At 43.7% G+C, this 21862-nt stretch overlaps 1 protein-coding gene across 1 annotated transcript in view; it reads left to right on the top strand.

Annotated features, from left to right (window-relative positions):
• The window catches only part of ABL2 (ABL proto-oncogene 2, non-receptor tyrosine kinase), a 68773-nt gene that overhangs the window by 37927 nt on the left and 8984 nt on the right, over positions 1-21862 (top strand). Inside the window, exons 2-8 of the mRNA XM_070746666.1 lie at positions 875-1045; positions 8349-8644; positions 9792-10064; positions 14604-14688; positions 16311-16488; positions 19098-19282; positions 19459-19611. Coding sequence (XP_070602767.1) covers positions 875-1045; positions 8349-8644; positions 9792-10064; positions 14604-14688; positions 16311-16488; positions 19098-19282; positions 19459-19611 — 1341 coding nt within the window. The remainder of the gene's footprint in view (positions 1-874; positions 1046-8348; positions 8645-9791; positions 10065-14603; positions 14689-16310; positions 16489-19097; positions 19283-19458; positions 19612-21862) is intronic.

Below are 21862 nucleotides of genomic sequence, written 5' to 3'. Positions count from 1 at the left end.
AAAGGTCATAAAATCAGGTCATAATGTGACCAATCCATTTTACAACTATCACAACATATGAACACATTGAATACCTTCGGGACCACCTTCTGTCGCACGAATCCCAGCGACCGATTAGGTCCCACAGAGTTGGCCTTCTCCGGGTCCCGTTGGCAAAACAATGTTGTCTGGCGGGCCCCAGGAGAAGAGCCTTCTCTGTGGTGATCCTGGCTCTCTGGAATCAACTCCCCCCGGAGATCAGGATTGCCCCCCCCCCTCCTTGCCTTTCGCAAACTACTGAAAACCCACCTATGCCGCCAGGCTGTTTCATTTTAGGTATGGTATGACTGTTTATAATTGTTTTTAATTTTAGATTTGTGCACTGTATCTGTACATAATGCTTGTTAAGTAGTATATTGGCTCTTGATCTAAATATCTCTGTACTCTATGTATGTCTCTTAAGAGTGCACAGATACATAATTTAAAATGGATTGTGCTCAGATGTTAATGGCATTTTCTCAGTCATCCAGTTTGCTTTTTAATGTTCGTTGCAGTTAGTTGATGGACCTTCACTAGCTGGCCAAGCAAGTGGATGCTAGATGCTGCTGATTATGTGCAGATCAGGAGAATAATTCCACAATCCTCTTTTCCTTTGGATTGTTCCAGGTGCTTAATATTCCTGTTGACGAAGCTCTGCATGCGTGAGATGAATAGTTCTAATTCCTTTAAGCAGAAGACTTTAAATTTTACATGATACTATTTCTGCTAGTCATTCATTATGAAATTGTATCTAAACTTGATTTGTATGTGCCATTCACTATTACATTCACAATATGTTTCAAAGAAAATAAAACAAAACCTTTTTTCTCCCTTTCCCTTTTCCTTCTTTTCTCAGAGGCTCTCCATCGCCCTTTTGGTTGTGACACTGAACCACAGGCACTGAACGAAGCCATCAGGTGGAGTTCCAAGGAGAATCTTTTAGGAGCTACTGAGAGTGACCCCAATCTTTTCGTTGCACTTTATGATTTTGTAGCAAGTGGTGACAACACACTCAGCATCACCAAAGGTAAACATAATTGCTTCCTGTTTATGCCTATGAGAGTCTGTATGAATGTAATAAAAAATAGACCTAACTTTGGCATTCATTGTTAGCAACAGTAGTAGTAAATAAATGCACTTATTGGAAATGCCACAGCAGCAATTATTACAGGAAAAGTTGAAGGGCTCAGAATTGTTAGGATTATAAAATGTGGGAAAATCATTGATATGATGAACAACTTACAACTATACAATGTATATCTTACAACTTTTCAAGAAGTAAGGGGATTGCACTTTCTTAAATACTTTAAATGTAAGAAAACATATTCCTTTATATTCTTCTCTTTTTCTTGGCAAATGAAATCAGCAAAAATTTATTTACATTTGATGTAAAAACTAAAAAAATTTAAACTCAATATATGAAAATATTTTTTTACCTGAAATAGTATTATATAGTGTGATTTGTAACATTGGTGAAAAATAGGCAACTATTACTAAAAGGTCAAAATGAATCCAAGGCCAACCCATTTATTTGGAGAACCTCTGTGAGTTGCAGGCACCTGCTTCCTCCACCAGATCACTCTACCGGTGAGTGTGATGGTTCCCCCAGCCCGCTGACATAACCGCCACCACCCACTCAGACCCTAATGCAGGGCAACTCCAGAGTCACTGCTCTGCCCATCCAGCCAAACTTTGAGGACTTGGGAGGCTAATTTCACGCAATGTGGCTTGAGAGTTTAGTTTTCCACTCTTGTGCCATTTTGAATCGACGGCAAGTGCAGCAAGAATTTCAGCATTGCCAGTTTCCACCCTTCTAGTCCCCAATTTCTATGAGCATACTGGCCCCTCATCTGACCAGCCAGAGATGGTTACAAACAACCTTGAACTTCCCAGAGTGACCGGCACCGGATAGAAGTCAGCAGACTGTTCTGTATTAGTGTGGGCAGCAGCAAAGATGGCAGAGAGAGCCCTTTCCCCAAACAAAGACCAGGCAGAACTTCCCAGGGCCCATAGAGCAGAGGCCTATAGCCCCGGGAACACCATGAAATGCCAAGGATTCAGACCCAAGGGCAGTTCTAAGAAGCCTCTATCCGAAGGGGCTAGCTCTGCTCTGGAAAAGGACGCCAAGAGGCGCCACAAAGCCTAAGAAAAATAATTCTCCAAAGCCCAGCAGCAAGCTCAGGAGGCAGGACCCTAATTGCCTGTCTTGCAGAAGCAGTTTTTTTCCAGCTCTTTGCAACCTGATTTGTCTCCTCAGTTTATTGAGGCTACCCAACAAGAGTAGTCACCAGAGGGCACTGGTGAGCTTCAACCTGCTCTCACAGCTGGCTATGAAGAGGAATTTCTTCCACTTTCATGCTTAACAGCTGCTGACTTGGAAGCAGTGCCTCCTACTCTTAGGGGTTCAGTCCCTGATGCAACATTTATTCCTACTGCAGCGGGGCTCCACTCAGAGGAGGGCCAGGGTCTAATATCCTAAGCCCTTAGGATATTAGAATCCTCATTTCTGAAGCTATATCACAGAAGATAGTCTGCAACAGAGGGGCCATTTTCAACCCAGCCTCCCAGCCTACTTTCTTATATGTCTGCATATATGCCATCACTGTAGGGACCTCTCTCTCCGTATACTTATCTGTACAGCACAGATCTCTGATGAGAGAGGAGGATCAAAGTGACCAGGAATTTTCCGATGATAGGCTAATCCCTAATCGACCTGCTTTCACGAGTCTCTTTCATCCCTCTTTATTTAAATCTCTGCAAGGCGAAATCAACAACAAATATTGGAGCGACAGAATCCTCTTTGGAACATTCTCAGGACTTCCCAGACCCATATGAAGGGCTATTTTTGGAGCCAATTGCAGAACAAGAGGTCATTCCATCTCCAAAACTGTTCCTAGATGTCATCCAGTGCCAGTGGAACCAATCTGATTTCTTCGCGGCCCCCATGAGAATGACAGGAAACTTTACTTTTCAGGACCTGACCTCAAGCTCCTCCAACTGCCAACAGTGGACTCCCCAGTGGTGACTTTACCATCATCAGCCATCCCACCCTCCAAAATGGTCCTGCATCATGTATCATACAGCCACCTGGGTGATCAGAGCAGCGACAGCGACCTCTGTCTTTAACCGTGTCTCTTTGATCTGGCTTCATCAAATGCTAGCGAGGTTGCCTTATGATAAGGCCAGACTGCATCAGGATGTAAATAAATTTATGGTGGCCACCAAATTTTCAGCCAGTGTAACTCTCAATATGGCAAAGTTCACATCCAGGAGCCTAGTTTCCTATGTTACATCCCATTGCCTCCTGGGGCTCCGGCACTGGCTGGCAAATATGTGGTCCAAGTGGAGGTTAGCTGCTGATCCCTTTAAGGAGACTAATCTATTTGGAGAGGCATTGGATCCAATTCTCATAGAAAATAAGGACAAAAGGAAGGTCATGCCCTACATACACAGGCGAGTGGATCATAGGCCTTCTTATTATTATCAAAGACAGACAGTTTGGTCAGCTGATTCCAGCTCTATCACCCCGCAATTTCAGCAGAGCTATTTCCAGGGACCTGACCAGTTTCCAGACAGGTCTACCTACCGTGACAGAAGATGACAACAGCCCCCAGCCAAGGGTCCTCTAACAGGCCATCAAGAGAAATTAATACCTCACAACTCCCCCATTGGCAGCTGACTATAGCTTTTTCTGAGAAATGGGAAGGGACCATAACATATGTATGGGTCCTTCAAACAGTGCGACTGGGCCTCGCACTGGAATTCCTCTCCAATCCTTCAAACAGCTTCATCCATTGTCCAGTTCCCAACAACACTGTGAAAAGAAATCTGATGGAGGTTGAGCTCCAACACTTATTAGACATCCATGCCATCGAACCGGTTCCCAAAGATCAGGAAGGACAGGGTTTTTACTCATTCCTCTTTTTATCAAAGGGGTGTGTGTGTGCTGGACAGGAATGTTAGATCTCAAGAAGATCAACATTCATATAGTGTACAGACGCTTCAAAATGCAGTCTCTTCAATCCATCTTGGGATGCATCAGGGAAGGCGATCAGGTAACGTCGGTAGACCTCAAAGAGGCCTATCTCCATGTGCCCATACGCCCTTCCCACCGAACATTCCTGTGATTTTCTTATGCAGAGCATCACTTTCAATACTGGGCCCTGCCATTTGGCCTTTCATCGGCTCCCAGGACCATCACAAAACTGTTGGCAGCGGTGGCAGCAAACATCAGAATACTTCCTGTAAGGTTACAATGCTAGCTAGATGACATTTTGATTCAGTCGATATTGCCATCTGAAGCAGAAAAGGATCTCCAGACCATAATCCAGATTCTTCAGGAGCATGGATTTTCAATAAATGTGGAAAAAAGCCATTTCGTTCCCACCACCCATCTCCTGGGCGTGGTGATAGACTTCAACTCATGCAAAGTCTTCCTTTCCCAGGACCTCCAGGAGAGTATAAGATCCTTAGTGCATCAGATCCAGGGATGATCCTAGGGTCACTCCAGCCAAGGTACTCCTGGATCTTCTCTTACAGCTCCTGTGAGGGATGATCTCTTGCAGAACTATTGTTCCTTAGGCATATCTGCATGCTAGGATGCTCCAGTGGTTTCTTCTGCCCCACCAGAGGGTAAGAAACAGCAACTCCAAGACTAGAGTCAGAGTTCCACCAAAGGTTCTTCGCTACCTCCACTGATGGACTTTGCACGCCATAAGGCACGGTTACGCATTCAAGGAACCTCAACACATCACTATAATATCAGATGCAAGCCTTTTTGGATGGAGCACCCACCTCCACTCCTAAGTGGTCCAAGGGTGATGGTCTCTGGAGGATCTAAAGAACAAGATAAATTGGCTAGAGCTCTGGGCAATCCACCTGGCTCTCTGACACTTCAGAAGACTGTGGAAGGTTGCCACGTCCTGATTTTAATGAACAAAGTAGCTGCCAAGGCCCACATAAATTGGGAGGGGGCACCCATTCCAGATCCTTCATGAAGGAAGCAAAGAAGTTGGGGCTCTGGGCAGAGAAGCATACACTATCCCTCAGATCACATATCAGGGACGTCAAATATGCAGGCATATTGGTTGAGCTATAGACCAATCAGAATGGTGCCTGCCTCCAGATCTCTTCAAAGAACTATCCAAGAGATTTGTCCATCTGATCGTGAATTTGTTTGTCCATCTGATGGATTTGCAACACTGGGGGAAGTAGGGGGCAATGCTCTCCGCAGTCTTGGCCTCAGGGTCATCTTCAGTCCACTGGAGAATTCCCCAAGACAGGATTTCCCTCAGCTAGGAGTTGTAGTATATCCAGGGCCTTAGTGGCTCCAATTGACCATCTGGCTCTTGAGAGGAGCCTCCTGAGGAAAGACAAGTTCTCCGGGAAGATGATTCAGACCATTCAGGCTTCCAGACAGCTTTCAACAAATAGGATTTACAATGCAACTTGGCCGGCTTTCTGTAAATGGTGCTCCAAGAGGCGCTTTGATTTTTTAGTGACATTGGTCCCTGTGATACTGAACTTTCTCCAAGACAGATTGGACAAAGGATTGTCTCCTAACACTCTCTGGAGACAGGTGGCAGTATTGTCCACAGTCCTGAACTGTGAGAATCGGCATTCTCTCACTCACCATCCTCGGATCCGCATCTTCCTCAAAGGGACTGCTAACCTGAAGGCACCAGTGGTTCATTGTTACCCCACTTGGGACTTGATCTTAGAGCTACAGGCTCTTACATCCTCACCACTGAGGACATTTGAGGACCTCCAGCCTCTGGTTCTTGACCTTTAAGGTCCCCTTCTTTGTGGCCATCACTTTGGCCAGGAGGATTTCAGAATTAGTGGTCTTATCAATACGAGGGGATCTTTGTATTTTTCATTTGAACAGGGTGATTCTACTTTAGACCCCTCCTTTCTGCCAAAGGGGAACTCCTGGTTCCATAAGACTAAGGAGATCATTTTGCCTGATTTCTGTCCAGGGCCTAATCAACCCTTGGAAGAAAGAAGGCACACCCTGGACATCAGGAGTGCTCTCCGCAGATACATTAAAATAACTAAATCCTTTTGACAAACAGAATCCCTGTTCATATTGTTCCAGTCTTCATTTATGGGCATGAAAGTGACTCCCTCAACCCAAATTGAGAGTGACTCCTTCAACCATTGGTTGCTGGTTGAAAGCTTGTATTGCAAAGGCCTAGGAAAGATGTGGGCAAGGGGAGGCCCGTGGGCCGCATCTGGCCCACCTGCTATCTGTCCGTGGAGGTCTGGGTCTGCTCCAGTGCGAGGATGAAAGAACTCACCGCGTCATGAGGAAAGCAGGAACCGGAGGTGTCCCGGCAGATGCAGTGAGCTCTTTCATCCTCGCACTGGAGTGGACTCCAACTTCCTACTGAGAGCGGCCGAGCACAGAAACCACACAAACACTCCAGCGCAGTGACTGTGGTGCACCATGTTGCCGTAAAGCAAACAATTAGGGGTCTGTAGAGTGGGTCTGGGTGTTTAGGTCAGGCCAGGGTCTGGGTCTTTACAGTATTGGGTAGAACTGAGTTAATTATATTAGTCCGGCCCTCTAAAACCATCCCAATTTTTCATGCGGCCCCATGGCAAAAATAATTGCCCACCCCTGGCCATAGTTCCCTCTAAGCTGAGCAGTGAGCAATCGCTCACTTAAAAATCATCATCAACTCAGAGTTTTCCAAACCTGCCCAGAAGCCGAGAGGGAAAGAGTGAGAGGGAAGGAGAGAGAGAGGAAGAGAGGAAGAGAGAGAAACAGATAGAGGAAGAAAAAGAGAAAGAAAAAGAATGGGAGTAAGGAAGATGGAAAGAAAATCAAAATCTAGTTTGAAACTAGCTCAACTATTTAAGTGGCATTTTGATATTGATAGAGTTGTCCTATTATGAGCTCACTGTTATAGACACACAGTACAGTATTTTATTTTGAAATTCTCTGAGGCAAAACAGGGTGGGTTTTTTATTTGTTTGTTTGTTTGTTTGTTTATTTATTTAATATTTCTGTGCCGCCCAGTCTCGAAGGGACTGCCGCTCAGACACTATACTTTTCCACCCACCACCCAAAAAAATTAGAGGGAACACTGCCCCTGGCCTAGGAGCTTAAGGCCAGACCTTTATCAAGAAGGATGACGGCCCACTCCACTAGGAGTGTAGCCATTACAGCAGCATGGGCAATATAAGCCTCCCTTGAGGACATTTGCAAAGCGGTGAGTTATTTATCTCCGTCACCCTTTATTCGCCATTACAAACTGAAAGTTTATGCCTCGGTTGAGGAATCCTTTGGACCCGAGAGTATTTCAGAGAGTTCATTCCACTGGGACAAGTCGGTCTTCCTCCCCATGGTCTTTAAGCTTGGGTATATCCCATGCTTGGATTCTACAAGCAGCTCACTGGAAAAAGAAAGTTGGTCTTGTCTGACTCTTTAATTCTCAGTGCGCTGCGGGAGACTCCAAACCCACCCTGCTGACTATCCTGGGTCAGCGTCTGAAGTGGTCACCCTCCACCATCATGTATCTATCGGACAACTCCGTCTTCATTGAAAAACGGGCTCAGCTGAGCAGAGGAAACATGGGCAAGAAACCTTAGCAACTCATTCTCTAGGCAGATAGTCAGAAATCAAGCTATGCTTGGATTCTCCCAAAGCGTCCTGAGAATAAACCTGTCAAGTAAGACCAACATTCTATTTACAGAATTCAGTCTCCTTTGGTAATTCAAGCATATGATTTCCATATTCCTGAATCTGCTATTCTCCTGTACAATTTCTACTGCTCGTAATTATGGTGCATTCTCATTCCTACACATTTTAAATATTTCACACTTTTATGAGCCTAATATCAAATGCACATAATGGTGTAGTTCATAGATAATGTTAACGCAATAATACTTTAATCAGTGTTTTGATGAACAACTTACTGTGGCCTGGTTCATGCAGTCATTATAAGCACATTCATATATTGTGCTAAATTAAACACATTGGAAATAGTATTACTAGTGTATCAGTTCAATGCTTATTGAATTATCTATAATGAATATTAAGGAAACATGTTGTGCAATATGGTGATGTATCATGGTGAAAATTATAGAACAGAAAAACTATAAAACTGTCATTTATTGAGTAATGCAAATAAATTGTCTGTTATAACTGTTTTGTGAGAGACATCTTGGGACATTAATATGGGGCACAAAGATATACTCTGTGTTTATTTCTAGGTGTTACTACATTTATGATATTCCTGTTCATGTGAATGAAACTGGCTAGGGCAAGGTCAGCTTTAAAATAAATCCCATTTTATCTATTTGGAGTCTTCTCTTTGTCTTAGGTGAGAAGCTACGTGTATTGGGTTACAATCAGAATGGTGAATGGAGTGAAGTACGCTCCAAGAATGGACAAGGATGGGTGCCAAGTAACTACATCACTCCAGTAAACAGCCTGGAGAAGCATTCCTGGTATCATGGACCAGTATCACGCAGTGCAGCTGAATATCTGTTGAGCAGCCTCATTAATGGCAGCTTCCTTGTTCGAGAAAGTGAGAGCAGTCCAGGACAGCTGTCAATCTCACTCAGGTACGAGGGACGTGTTTACCACTACAGGATCAATACCACCACAGATGGCAAGGTAAATCTGTTCTGAGAGACTTGTTTTGTATAAGTACAATATATTTATATGTATCGTATTTTTGGAGTATAAGACGCATATTTCCCCCCCTAAAAGAGGGTGGAAATGTTGGTGTGTCTTATACTCCGAATATAGCCATTGTTTTCTTTGGCCTCCGGAAGCTCTGCTGCCGCATCCCATTTTTACAAAATAAAAAATGGGGCTGTTTTTCACAAAAATGGGGTACACGGGGTTTAGGAGGCCTGCAGAGTGCTCCTGGGGACTGGAGGAAAAACATCCCAATTTTTGCAAAAAAAAAAAAAACCAGGTAAAAACGGGCCATTTTTTTCAAAAACATTATATACCATATTTTTTGGACTATAAGATGCACTGGTGTATAAGATACACCAAGATTTCAAAAAGGCAAGTAAAAAAGTGTTTGCCTCCCCGGCCCCCAGGAGCACTCTGCAAGCCTCCCAAACCCTCTGCGTGCCCCATTTTTTTGCAAAAATGGGCCTGTTTTTCACAAAAACGGGGGCATTTTTGCCTTTCCCCAGCCCCCAGAAGCACTCTACAGGCCTCCCAAACCCTCTGCGCACCCTGTTTTTGAAAAAAAAAGAGCCGTTTTCCACCTAGTTTTGTGGGAAACAGGGCACACAGAGGGTTTGGGAAGTGTGCAGAGTGCTCCTGGGGCCGGGGCCGCAGTTTAGGGTTATCCAGAGCGGATTTCAGGAGCCAATCTACTCATTGTCATAGCTGAAAAAGTTGGCTCCACTTTTTTCAGAGCCATCTTCAGTCCACCATCTTCCACATAAATCACTCTTGTCTATATTTCTCCAGGTAGCCCTGTTTCCCCTGTTTTTACAGGAAAGAAGATGGCCTTTCCAATGGCCTTTATAATCTTTTATTTTTCCACTTCTAATCACAAATTTTCATTTTTGTCTTTGCTTCCTCTTTATTTTCTGTACTGAATGAGTAATGTCAAGAATAAGGACTATCTCTTAACACTCAGAATATTTCATAAGGCTTTGTTTTGTTTTCATAAACTTTTGTTAATTTTGTTTCCGGAGAATGATTTGGAGAGAATAAGAATTTTTTTCTCACTTGCTTGCGTTTTCATGCCATACATTGGCCAGTTTATATAAGGTCTTCATTTTCTCTTTAACAGGTATATGTGACAGCTGAAAGTCGCTTTAACACATTGGCAGAACTAGTTCACCACCACTCAACAGTAGCTGATGGCCTCGTAACAACTTTGCACTACCCAGCACCCAAGTGCAATAAGCCCACAGTCTATGGAGTGTCACCCATCCATGACAAATGGGAGATGGAAAGAACAGATATCACCATGAAGCACAAACTCGGCGGAGGACAATATGGTGAAGTGTATGTTGGGGTATGGAAGAAATACAACCTTACAGTTGCAGTGAAAACCCTCAAGGTATGATTGCAGTCATGAGAACATTGTGGCGTTATTAAAATGCATCTGAAGAATACATTGCTAGGCCTAGACTACTTGTCTGCCTATTGATGTCATCAATATCAGAGGTTTGTGACTACAAAAGCACAAACCTTGTGAATGTGGGCTGTTTAAGTACTGGCACTTTTATGAAAGGTAATCCTGAGCTTAAAATCATTCATGAAGGGACTGTTTGAAATAACAATAGTGCTGAAAAAAGTAACTTGCAACCAGTCATAGCATTTCTCATAACAACCCTATGGTCACATGATTGTGATTCAGGGGTTTGGCAATCAGTATGCATTTGTGATGATTACAGCATCTCGGGGTTACTCTTTGCAACCTTCGCTGTCAATTTCCAACAAACAAAGTTAATGGCAGAAGCCAGATTTGCTTAACAACCATGGTAAATACACAATAAGTTGGGCACAATTCACTTAACAATCACATTGCTTAATAATGGAAGTTCCAGACTCAGTTACGTTCTTAAGTCAAGGACTACCTGTACAAATAGAGATGCTATTCCTCTATATGTTTAGGAAATGGTGCCTATTAAAACCGGCTGACATTTTCCTTCTTCCTGTAAGTTGGAAATTTCAAATTATTGGTTATTGTGCATATACATATATACAACACATACTCTCAGAAACATGGATACTGCACCTCAGTTTTGCTACAGTGATTTGTGTCTATCTAGCTACAGCTCAGGCTTATTCAGAGTATATGTGTAAAAAGCCTTTCCTGGTCTCCACCAGCAGGGAGAAGACACGGAGCTGGGTCCAGGAGATTGTCAATGCTTCTTTGGGGAGGGGGTCCTTTCCGGATCTCTACAAGGAGGCACTTGTGCGCCCCCTCCTCAAGAAGCCTTCCCTGGACCCAGCCATTCTTAACAACTATCGGCCAGTCTCCAACCTTCCCTTTATGGGGAAGGTTGTTGAGAAGGTGGTGGCGCTCCAACTCCAACGGTCCTTGGAAGAAGCCGATTATCTAGGCAGTCAACAGTCAGGATTCAGGCCAGGCTACAGCACGGAAACTGCTTTGTTCGCGTTAATGAATGATCTCTGGCGGGCCCGGGACAGGAGTTTATCCTCTGTCCTGGTGCTTCTTGACCTCTCAGTGGCTATCGATACCATCGACCATGGTATCCTTCTGCGTCGGCTGGAGGGGTTGGGAGTGGGAGGCACTGTTCTTCAGTGGTTCTCCTTCTACCTCTCCGGTCGGTCGCAGTCGGTGTTAGTGGGAGGTCAGAGGTCGGCCTCAAGGTCACTCCCTTGTGGGGTGCCTCAGGGGTCGGTCCTCTCCCTCTGCTATTCAATATTTACATGAAACCGCTGGGTGAGATCATCCAGAGGCATGGGGTGAGGTATCATCAGTATGCAGATGATACCCAGTTGTACATCTCCACCCAATGTCCAGTCAACGAAGCAGTGGAAGTGATGTGTCAGTGCCTGGAGCTGTTGGGGTCTGGATGGGTGTCAACAGACTCAAACTCAACCCGGATAAGACGGAGTGGCTGTGGGTTCTGCCTCCCAAGGACAATTCCATCTGTCCGTCCATAACCCAGGGGGGGAATTATTGACCCCCTCAGAGAGGGTCCACAACTTGGGCGTCCTCCTCGATTCACAGCTCACATTAGAGAAACATCTTTCAGCTGTGGCGAGGGGGACGTTTGCCCAGGTTCGCCTGGTGCACCAGTTGCAGCCCTATCTGGACCAGGACTCACTGCTCACAGTCACTCATGCCCTCATCACCTCGAGATTCGACTACTGTAATGCTCTCTACATGGAGCTACCTTTGAAAAGTGTTCGGAAACTTCAGATCGTGCAGAATGCACTGTGAGAGCAATCATGGGCTTCCCCAGGTATGCCCATGCTACACCAACACTCCGCAGTCTGCATTGGTTGCCGATCAGTTTCTGGCCACAATTCAAAGTGTTGGTTATGACCTATAAAGCCCTTGATGGCACCGGACCAGAATATCTCCGGGACTGCCTTCTGCCGCACGAATCCCAGCGACCGATTAGATCCCACAGAGTTGGCCTTCTCCAGGTCCCGTTGACTAAACAATGTCGTTTGGCGGGTCCCAGGGGAAGAGCCTTCTCTGTGGTAGCCCTGACTCTCTGGAACCAGCTCCTCCCGGAGATTAGAACTACCCCCACCCTTTTTGCCTTTCGTAAACTCCTTAAAACCCACCTTTGCTGCCAGGCATGGGAGAATTGAGATATCTCCCCCGGGCCTATACAGTTTATGTATGGTATGTCTGTGTGTATGTCTGCTTAATAACAAGGTTTTTTTAAAATGTTTTTAAATTATTAGTTTTGTCATGAATTGTTTTATTGCTGTTGTGAGCCGCCCCAAATCTACGGAGAGGGGCAGCATATAAATCTAATTATTAATAATAATAATAATAACCCCAAGCGCCTTCTGAAAGCCCTCTGGGTCCATCAGGCATCTGGGGCGTAACCACCTAGTTGGTTCCGCCTCCCTGCGGGGAAGGATTGGATCCAGGAAGTCAAGCCGCAATAGAAAATGGTCCGACCATGACAAAGGCAACACTTCCAAGCCCCTTAGTCTCAGACCATTACTCAATTGCTCTGAGAGGAATACCATGTCTGGTGTGTGCCCCACCTCGTGAGTCGGACCCTATACTACTTGAGTCAAGTCCATGGCTATCCTGGTGGCCATGAACTACTGAACTAGTCCAGAGGTTTCGCCCAGTGACAGCAGGTTAAAGTCCCCCAAAACAATAAGTCTGGGGAACCCCACCGCCAGCCCGGCTACCTCCTTGAGTAGCACAGGTAGGGCTTTTGACATGTAGCTGAGAGGCAGGTACGTGAGAAACAAGCACACCTAAACCCCTAACTTCACCAAGAGGGACTCACAACCCACAATCTCTGGAGCAACGAGTCTGCGCAGGCAAAGGCTCTCCCTGGCTATAATAGCCACTCCTCCCCCTCTTCCCTGGGGTCAAGGCTGATGCCATATCTGAAACCCGGCTGGGCAGATTTCAGAGAGAGGAACTCCTCCCTCCGGGCCCAGCCAGGTTTCAGTCACACATGCCAGGTCGGCCTCCTCATCCAGAATCAAATCCCGGATGAGGAGAGCTTTATTTACCTCCGACCTGGCATTGAGTAGCAGCAGCCTGAGCCCAGGGCCAGAATTACACTCATCACTAGTGCCCTGGGTTGAGCTCACAGAACCAGAACAAGGGATCGTTATTAAGCAGTGATCTCTCGTTCCCCTAGAACGGCTAGCTCCATAGCTCCCGCCATATCTGCCTCCCCAGCAACACTGGGATATTCCGACCCTCTGCAACCCCAGAGATCGGTGTCCCCTCCCCTCCCGCCTCTCCAGTGTCAGGTAGGCCAATGAAATCATTCATACCATTTCCATTCAATTCATCCATACCAAAATTCCCCCCCCCCATCCATAGCAATCACTCATTTCATACATATTATCACATCCGCCCCAATTATCCATCAAATTTAAGAAACCCCCCAATTTACTCTAAAATTTACTCTAAAAATTGATATCTATCATTCTGTAAGTCTCCTGAATGAGAATGGGGGTCAGACTAGATGGCCACTGAGGCCCCTTCCATCTCTATCATTCAACTGGTGTGTGTGTATGAAAGAGCAAACTGTCCCATTCTTTCCTTCCAAAAGTAGCATTTTGTTAGAACTGTTCTGATTGGATGGTGGCGAAGTGTCCCATGTGGCCAAAAGGCTGTGGCTGAATGTGAATTTTTGTGACGAAAGGCCTGGGGCAAAGAGCTAGGGGCCTTTGGGCGAGGGAGAGAATGCAGCGGCCTATCAGCTGCTGCGGAGGAAAGAGCTTCATCCAACTGGCGGAGGCAAAATGTCCTAAACCCTTCAAATTCAGTGGGAAATTTCTGAGTCCTGGGTTTACTAGTTCTATTTCCCAGGTTCTTTTGCACCGACCGCTGCCACCTTCCGGCCCTCCCAATCTTTTCCTCTGTCTTCAGCTCCTCCATTTCTACGGAACCCCCCAATTTCCGCTGGCCCCCCTGGTCGTCTTCCAACGCCTCTGTAGTTGGTGGGGGGAACTTCCAATTCCCGAGCCCCTCCACGATGTCACGCAGTCTGCATACAGACTCCATGAGGCTTTAGCAGAGTCCTCCAACTTCATCGGCATTTACAGATATTTGTAACTAGTTTCAGAAATATTTAATGTAAATTAAGGGATGATGTACCTACAAATACCTATTTTGGGAGCAGATACAGAGAGTACCAGCTGATCACTTTCAGAAATACAGTTCTTTTTGGATTTAGAAAGATTCAGAAAGTCATGATTGCTGAAGTGTTGATCTCCTGGATGTGATCTTTCTACTGTATGCTCCTACTTTACTGTATTGGGTTGGGAACCAGGAAAAAAAGAGCTGGGAAACTGGATATGTACCTTGGTCTGTCATTTGCCCTCTTGTAATAAGGCATCTGCTCTCAAATTTCTGTGTAAATTAATTGTGGTTATTAAAAGGAGGCCTGTCTTATCAAACTTCCAGGAAGATACTATGGAGGTAGAAGAGTTCTTGAAAGAAGCTTCTGTCATGAAGGAAATCAAGCATCCAAATCTAGTACAGTTATTAGGTGAGTGTACAAATCTGATCCCACTGCTCTTTTTGTTTTAAATATATATATATTTGCATTCCAGTCGCACACATCAAATAATATTTAGGTTTTATTTACTTTGGACCAGTTTGAGCAAAACTCCTAACTATGGAAAGCTTTCCTCTGATGAAATTGTGTTTGCTGATCTTGCTCATTAAGCATGAGGTTTCCTCTCCAGCCTCCCACACACTTGATTGATATACTATTAGAAAAAAACTACCTCTGCTTAAAGTAAATGACATCCCACCTCAATCTTTGCAGTTTTTGTTTCCTATATTTTATGTGAATGAAATGAATGAATCAATCAATTAATCAATCTATCTATCTATCTATCTATCTATCTATCTATCTATCTATCTATCTATCTATCTATCTATCTATCTATGTTTGTTGGTTTTCCCCAAATCTGTGAACCTGTGCAAATGTTTTTAAAGTAGTTGCAGGTGGAATTGGCAGTCAAGGCCCCCTTGTTATTTTACAAGCTTGAAATTCATCTTAATCTGTAAATGCCTAAAAGGAATGGGGTTTTTTTGTTTAGTAGATTCAGAACCACAGTTAAAGCAATCAATTGTAAACCTCATTCCCAGTCCAAAATTTAGTGCAGTCTTTTGTCTCTGTTCTCAAAAATAATCTCTTTTATTGCAATTTGTATTCCAATTTTTCTTCATAGCCGTAAGAACTAGAACTACTACTATAGCGTCCAGGTTATAGAATAATCTTGCTAATGGGGAAACAACTACCACTGCTTCATGTGTATCAGGGCTGGGCTACCTGTTACCCACATTACAGGCTTTGATGTGGATGTCTTTTTCATTAAAATAAAGCTATATGGTTTGTTGCTTACTTTTGATGGCAAACAGATTTTTCTGTATATCTGTCTTGCTGTTTTATTTTGTTTTGTTTATAATATCTAAGTAGATGAGATATTACTGTCACCAGAAATAGAAAATGAACTCTTGAAGTAGTTTTTTTGCAATTAAACCAAGGATCATATGTAATTACAGGTAGTTTTTACTTAGCATTCATTTGTTCAGCAACTGTTCAAAATTACAATGGCATTAAAAATGAACTTAGGACTGGTCTTTAAAGTTATGACCAATTCCTCATAGTCATATGATGAAGATTTGGGCCTGCTTCATTTATTAATAAACAAACAAACAAACAAACAAATAAAATGACTCCCGCCCCCCGCCACCACATCTTGCTGACTTTTCTCTCTCCCTTTTTTGGGGGCGGGGGGGCGGGCATAATTCTTATGCTCTTACTGTGCCATAGGTCTGTGAGGCTTCACATTGCAGTGCTGGGGCTCTGGGGGTACTGTTAATAATCTCCCCTCACCCTTCCTTCCCTCCTCTCTCCCCCCTTTTTGTTGATTTTTGACCTTGTGGAAATTCTATTGTGTCAAAATTATCTATGTAGAAATCTTTGTAGTATCACTAGAGAATTTTTTAAAAAAATCATTAACAAAGGATTTCTTTAATTGGGAGAAATAAAATTTAGCTCCTTTTATTTTAATGTACCAATTTTGACAATTACTGATTACATTTTACTGCAAAATTGTAGATACATGAGGATTTACCAACTCTCCTACGTTTCTTCAGGTGTGTGCACCCTAGAACCCCCTTTTTATATAGTAACCGAATATATGCCATATGGGAACCTGCTGGACTACCTACGAGAGTGCAATCGGGAAGAAGTGACTGCTGTTGTCTTGTTGTATATGGCCACCCAAATATCTTCTGCGATGGAGTACCTGGAGAAGAAGAATTTCATTCACAGGTCAGCAGAAAACCTTGATGTTCATTAAATTTGAATTGAAGGAAATCTCAGGGATCGTGCCCTAATTCCGTGATGGCGAATCTATGGCATACGTGCCAGAGTTGGCACACAGAGTCCTTTCCACTGGCACACATGCGTCACCCCAGGTCAAATCTCCACGGTGTTTCTTGCTTGAGCTGCTATTTCCTTACAAACACAATCTCACAAAAGAAAAATACCTTCCTTCTTGCTGCATTGCCGTTGTTGGGATGCTTCGCCAGCCAACTGGTCTTCAGGTCTCTGCTGCGTATGCGCATTGTGATGTGCGTGCATCCATGCACATGCATGCACCTTTCAGTTTGGGTATGCACGCGCACGCATTTTGGGTGCTCAGTATCTAAAAGCTTTCCCATCACTGCCCTAGTTTAATTAAATAATAATAATTTGAGGACAAATAGTAAGTTTCTTCCCCCTTGGTAACATAGTATTATATATTTGAAATCTCAGAAACCTATGTATATGTTTTGCCCCCAAATATGTTTGTAAGATAAAGGTTTTTCCTGTCCAGATTATAGGGGAGCAGTGCTCATCTGAGTTTCTCAGACGAGGGAGCCAGTGTTGTTCAAAGATGTTTCCATGGTCATGTGGCCAACATGATTGTATGATGATTGTATGAACACAGGACTTTGTTACCTGTTGCTTTTGAGCATTTGAATTTCCACTTGTCTCTGCCGTAATTTTTTTATCCAAAGATATGAAGCATGCTTCTATGCGTGCTTCTATGCATGCTTCCATGGAATCTATGTATGTTTTTATGATTTTATGGTTGTTTCAAGGTTTGGAATCTGACAGACATGGTAATTAGATCACCCAGTATTGGTAGAACATGATGTACAGAAATAAAGAAATATGGGTGCTTTTTGTAGGAAATTGGCTACATTTTTGTTTATTTCCAGGAAGGTATTGTGGGTATTTCCAGGAAGGTATTGTGGGCATAGTTTGGGCAAATGTGGCATTTTTTTTTCTTTCTTCATTCTCTTTGGTGGTTTTGTTATATTTGTAGCATATATCGTCATTGGTAGAGGTATCTTCCATTTGGGGATGTTTGATTGTGGAGGTTTTTTATTTTTTGTTTGGCATGGTTATTCATCAAATAGTGGTTGACAAAAGATCAATAGTCAAATAATGGCTGCCAGTAAACACTGAATTGCTTGTATGCATAGAAAACATCTTGACAAAAACTGCAGTAATTGCCAAGGGTGATTTCAGGTGCTTCAGTAAAAAGCTACATGAATTAAAAACTGACTGGAGATGCCAGCATCTCCTTTCCATCATGATAGTTATTAAGGGTTCATTGAATGTGTGGAAGCTGGCAGTATTTGCAGCAGGAGAGAATAGATCCTATACTAAAGATTTTTCTAAAGATTCTGTGGAAACAAAACATCTTGGCCATGAGCAGGAACAATAGACATAGGCTTTTCCATTTTTAGAGCAAAAGCAATAGCTTATTCTGCCATTCCCATAATCTTTAGATCTGCATTGAGTGTTCCCACTAATTTCAAGCATTCCTAGAAGAGTGATGGCAAACCTTTTTTCCCTCGGGTGCAGAAAGCGTGTATACGTGCATTATAGCACATGCGCAAATGCCCACATCCATAATTCAATGCCTGGGGAGGGCGAAAACCGCTTCCCCCACCTCCTGGAGGCCCTCTGGAGGCCAGAAATGGCCTGTTTCACAACTTCTGATGGGCCCAGTAGGTTCGTGTTTCGCCTACTTCAGGCTCCAAAGGCTTCCCTGGAGGCCGGGGGTAGGTAAAAATGCCTTCCACCATCCCTCCAGAGACTCTCAATGCTAATTAACCTGGTTCCTTGGTAGTTTGTAACTTTTTAAAATCAACATTCTACTCACTATTTTGCTGTTTATTTCAAAATAAAAAATATTTCTTCAAATTCTTAAGCTTACATAAAATTTCTTTTGTTAAGGAGGAAAATCACACCATAAGATGAAATGTGTCCTTCTAATATTTCTTAGTTTCTCAAAAGCTGTTAAAAAGGCATTTCCTGAAATGATTGAGAGGATATGTGTGAACCTCAATGTCTGTTTGAAGGTTCTGAACTCGGCTTGGGCAAAGCTGAGTTCCTTTTGGCTTCCAGGTTTCTGAAACCCACCAAAGACTGCTGTTTTATGGAATCTCTGGAAGGATCACTTGTGGGTGATCTTGGTTCTCTCCTTGATCTAGAGAAGCAACCAAACTTTTCTGCTGCGACCATCCGCTGTGTCCTCCGCTACTATATCTATTATTACTATTACTTGCCTAGAATTTCTAAATTAATGTTTTATTTAATTTTTTAAAATTGTATTGTAAATTCTCGCAGTTCCAAAATTGTGGATTCTCAGAAGTCATTATTTAACAATTTATCTCCATGAATCCAGTCTTAAAATGTATGTATGCCTCCTCTAACATCCTAGTTTGGACCAGTTACACACTATCAGGATATTTGTGGGGAATATAGAATGAAGAATATATGTCGGATATGTTCACCTCCTTGAGTTATTTCTAATAATAATAAAGATTGGATACAAAGGAATGAACAGAATAGGGATGCTAACTTATTTTTTGCTTATATAGGGATCTAGCAGCTCGGAATTGTTTGGTGGGAGAAAATCACGTGGTGAAAGTAGCTGACTTTGGATTAAGCAGACTGATGACAGGAGACACATACACAGCTCATGCTGGAGCAAAGTTTCCCATCAAGTGGACAGCTCCAGAAAGTCTGGCCTACAACACATTCTCAATCAAATCAGATGTCTGGGGTAAGAGAGAAAAAGTCCTTTAGTACAGAGTTATTTTATGTAAGTAAGTCAGGATTATAAAATTACATTTTTATATCTCATGATAGTATTTCTTTAGTTAAGAAGTTCAGTATACTTTGATAAGAATCAGTGTTGTTTAAACAATGCAGCTTTAAACATTCTTGCTTAATTTGCAGCTTTTGGAGTATTGCTGTGGGAGATTGCCACTTATGGAATGTCCCCCTATCCTGGCATTGACCTTTCTCAAGTTTATGATCTATTGGAGAAAGGTTACAGGATGGAACAACCTGAAGGTTGCCCACCAAAAGTCTATGAACTCATGAGAGCATGTGAGTATAATGCTCTGATTTTTATTTTACAAGCAAATGCAAATTGAAAAAATGCAACTGGAAGCCTTGATAATTTGCTTTCCAAGCATATTTAGCATTTATTATTACATATGAGAATAACTTTGTTGACATATAGGCAGTTTCTTGTGAAGAGAAAAAACTTTTCCTAGTGGACAGATTTTGTAAAACTGAATGGTCTTTAATATTGATTTCTGTTGAGGAGGTTGAATAAATGTTTCATGTTTCCCAATATGACTGGAATAGAATTGATAAAAAATCACAGTTCATGACTTCATGATTACAGAGAGGAAACCATTTAAGATCCTTTTAAAACACAGATATGGATTCATTCAGTAGCCTGTTAAAGGAACTTTGCTACCCTTGTTTCCTCCTTGTAGTGTGCTACGTCTTCTTAAGAATACAAAGTGTTTAACAGAGATTAAGAAATCTCCTGAACAGTATAAGTTCTGGTATGAGTGTCTGTAATAAAAAGAGATAGCTGAAAATTGGATGGAATCCCCTGCCTTCTGAATATATTTGTATTTATATTTATTCAAGATATTCAGTAGAATAAGTACGACTTTTAAGGTAGAAGAGAATGATAATCCCAAGGATGTAGGATATCGTTTGGTTCTACCTTAAAAACTAACAAGTTAAAATGGGAGCACTAAAAACAGGTACAAACCAGCCGGGAAGTTACATATCATGCTCTGCAAATGGAAAAAAGGTAAAGTTAAAGCACCTAGATTATTTTGGTCAGGAAAAAAGTCCCGAAAGTTGTGTTTAATTAAGTTATAAATGGTGCTTGGGGGCAGTGTTCCCTCTAATTTATATATATAATGTTTTTAGCTGAAAAAAAAATATATATATATATATATATATATATATATATATATATATATATATATATATATATAAATGTTTTAGCTGAAATATATATATATATATATATATATATTTCCCTTCTATTTTATTGAAATTAATAATAAAACAAAACCAAAAATCTATTACTATTAAAACTAAAACAACCAGCAAAAACAAAAAAAAAACTATTAATAAATCTATGCTTTAAAATCCACTTAAATAGTTGAGCTAGTTTCAAACTAGATTTTGATTTTCTTTCTCTCTTTCTTGCTCCCATTCTTTTCTATCTGTTTCTGTCTCTTTTCCTCTCTTCCTCCCTCCCTCTCTTTCCCCCTTCTCTTCTTTCTCTCTCCCTCCCCCCTCCATCCCTCTCACTCTTTCCCTCTTTCTCATCCTCCTTTCCTATTTCTCCATCCCTCCCTTTCCTTCTTTCTCTCTTCCTTCCTCTCTTTTTTCTCTCTGTCTTACTCTCTTCTTATTTTTCCTGCCCTGCAACACCACTCACTCGCACAAATATGTTTTTTGGGGCCAGAAGCACGGGGGCTTCCTGGGAAACTTTCCTTTTTCCCTGGGACCCGGAGAAGGCGGCCGTCGGATATGGGGTGAAAAGGCTCGGAGGCAAGAGCCCCGCCATCACCCCGAGCAATTTGCGTAACGAAGTAGACTGCTGAGGCACCGGGCAGTACCCATGGGAAGGTTGGGGGAATTGCGACAGGGCGGCGGCCGAGCTTGGGCGGTGGGGGAACCGCGGTAGACTGGCGGCTGGTTCTGGGTGGCGGCGGGCGGGCCGCGGCAAGCCGGAGAAGCCGCGGCGGCGCGGGAAGCCGCGGTAGGCTGCCGGCCGGGTCTGGGAGGCCACGGGCAGGCCGCGGCAAGCCAGGAAAGCCGCGGCGGCGCGGGAAGCTGCGGTAGGCTGCCGGCCGGGTCTGGGAGGCCACGGGCGGGCTGCGGCAAGCCAGGGAAGCCGCGGCGGCGCGGGAAGCCACGGTAGGCTGCCAGCCGGGTCTGGGAGGCCACGGGCGGGCTGCGGCAAGCCAGGGAAGCCGTGGTAAGCTGGCAGCCGGGTCTCGGCAGCGGCCAGCGGGCCGTGGGAAGCCAGGAAAGCCGCGGGAAGCCGGGGAAGCCAAGGCGGCGCGGGAAGGCGGCCGGGTCTGGGCGGCGGTGGGCGGGCCGTGGCAAGCCGGGGAAGCCGCGGTAGGCCGGCGGCCTGGCCCAGGGCCCCCGGTCATCACCCCCCACCCTTGTTCCCACCCCCACCCCATGGATGCTTAGAAGGCTTGGCAGCAGACCGCGCTGCCAGACCCAGGGACCCCCAACGGTTTTCTTACCTTACCGGGCCAGCAGCTAAACAACCATTTGGCTGCGAGGGGTGTGTGTACGCGGAGAA

The sequence above is a fragment of the Erythrolamprus reginae genome, chromosome 3, assembly GCF_031021105.1.
Source record: "Erythrolamprus reginae isolate rEryReg1 chromosome 3, rEryReg1.hap1, whole genome shotgun sequence".
Lineage (NCBI taxonomy): Eukaryota > Metazoa > Chordata > Lepidosauria > Squamata > Dipsadidae > Erythrolamprus > Erythrolamprus reginae.
The sequence above is the reverse complement of the archived record's forward strand: the minus strand, read 5'-3'. Positions and strand labels throughout refer to the sequence as shown.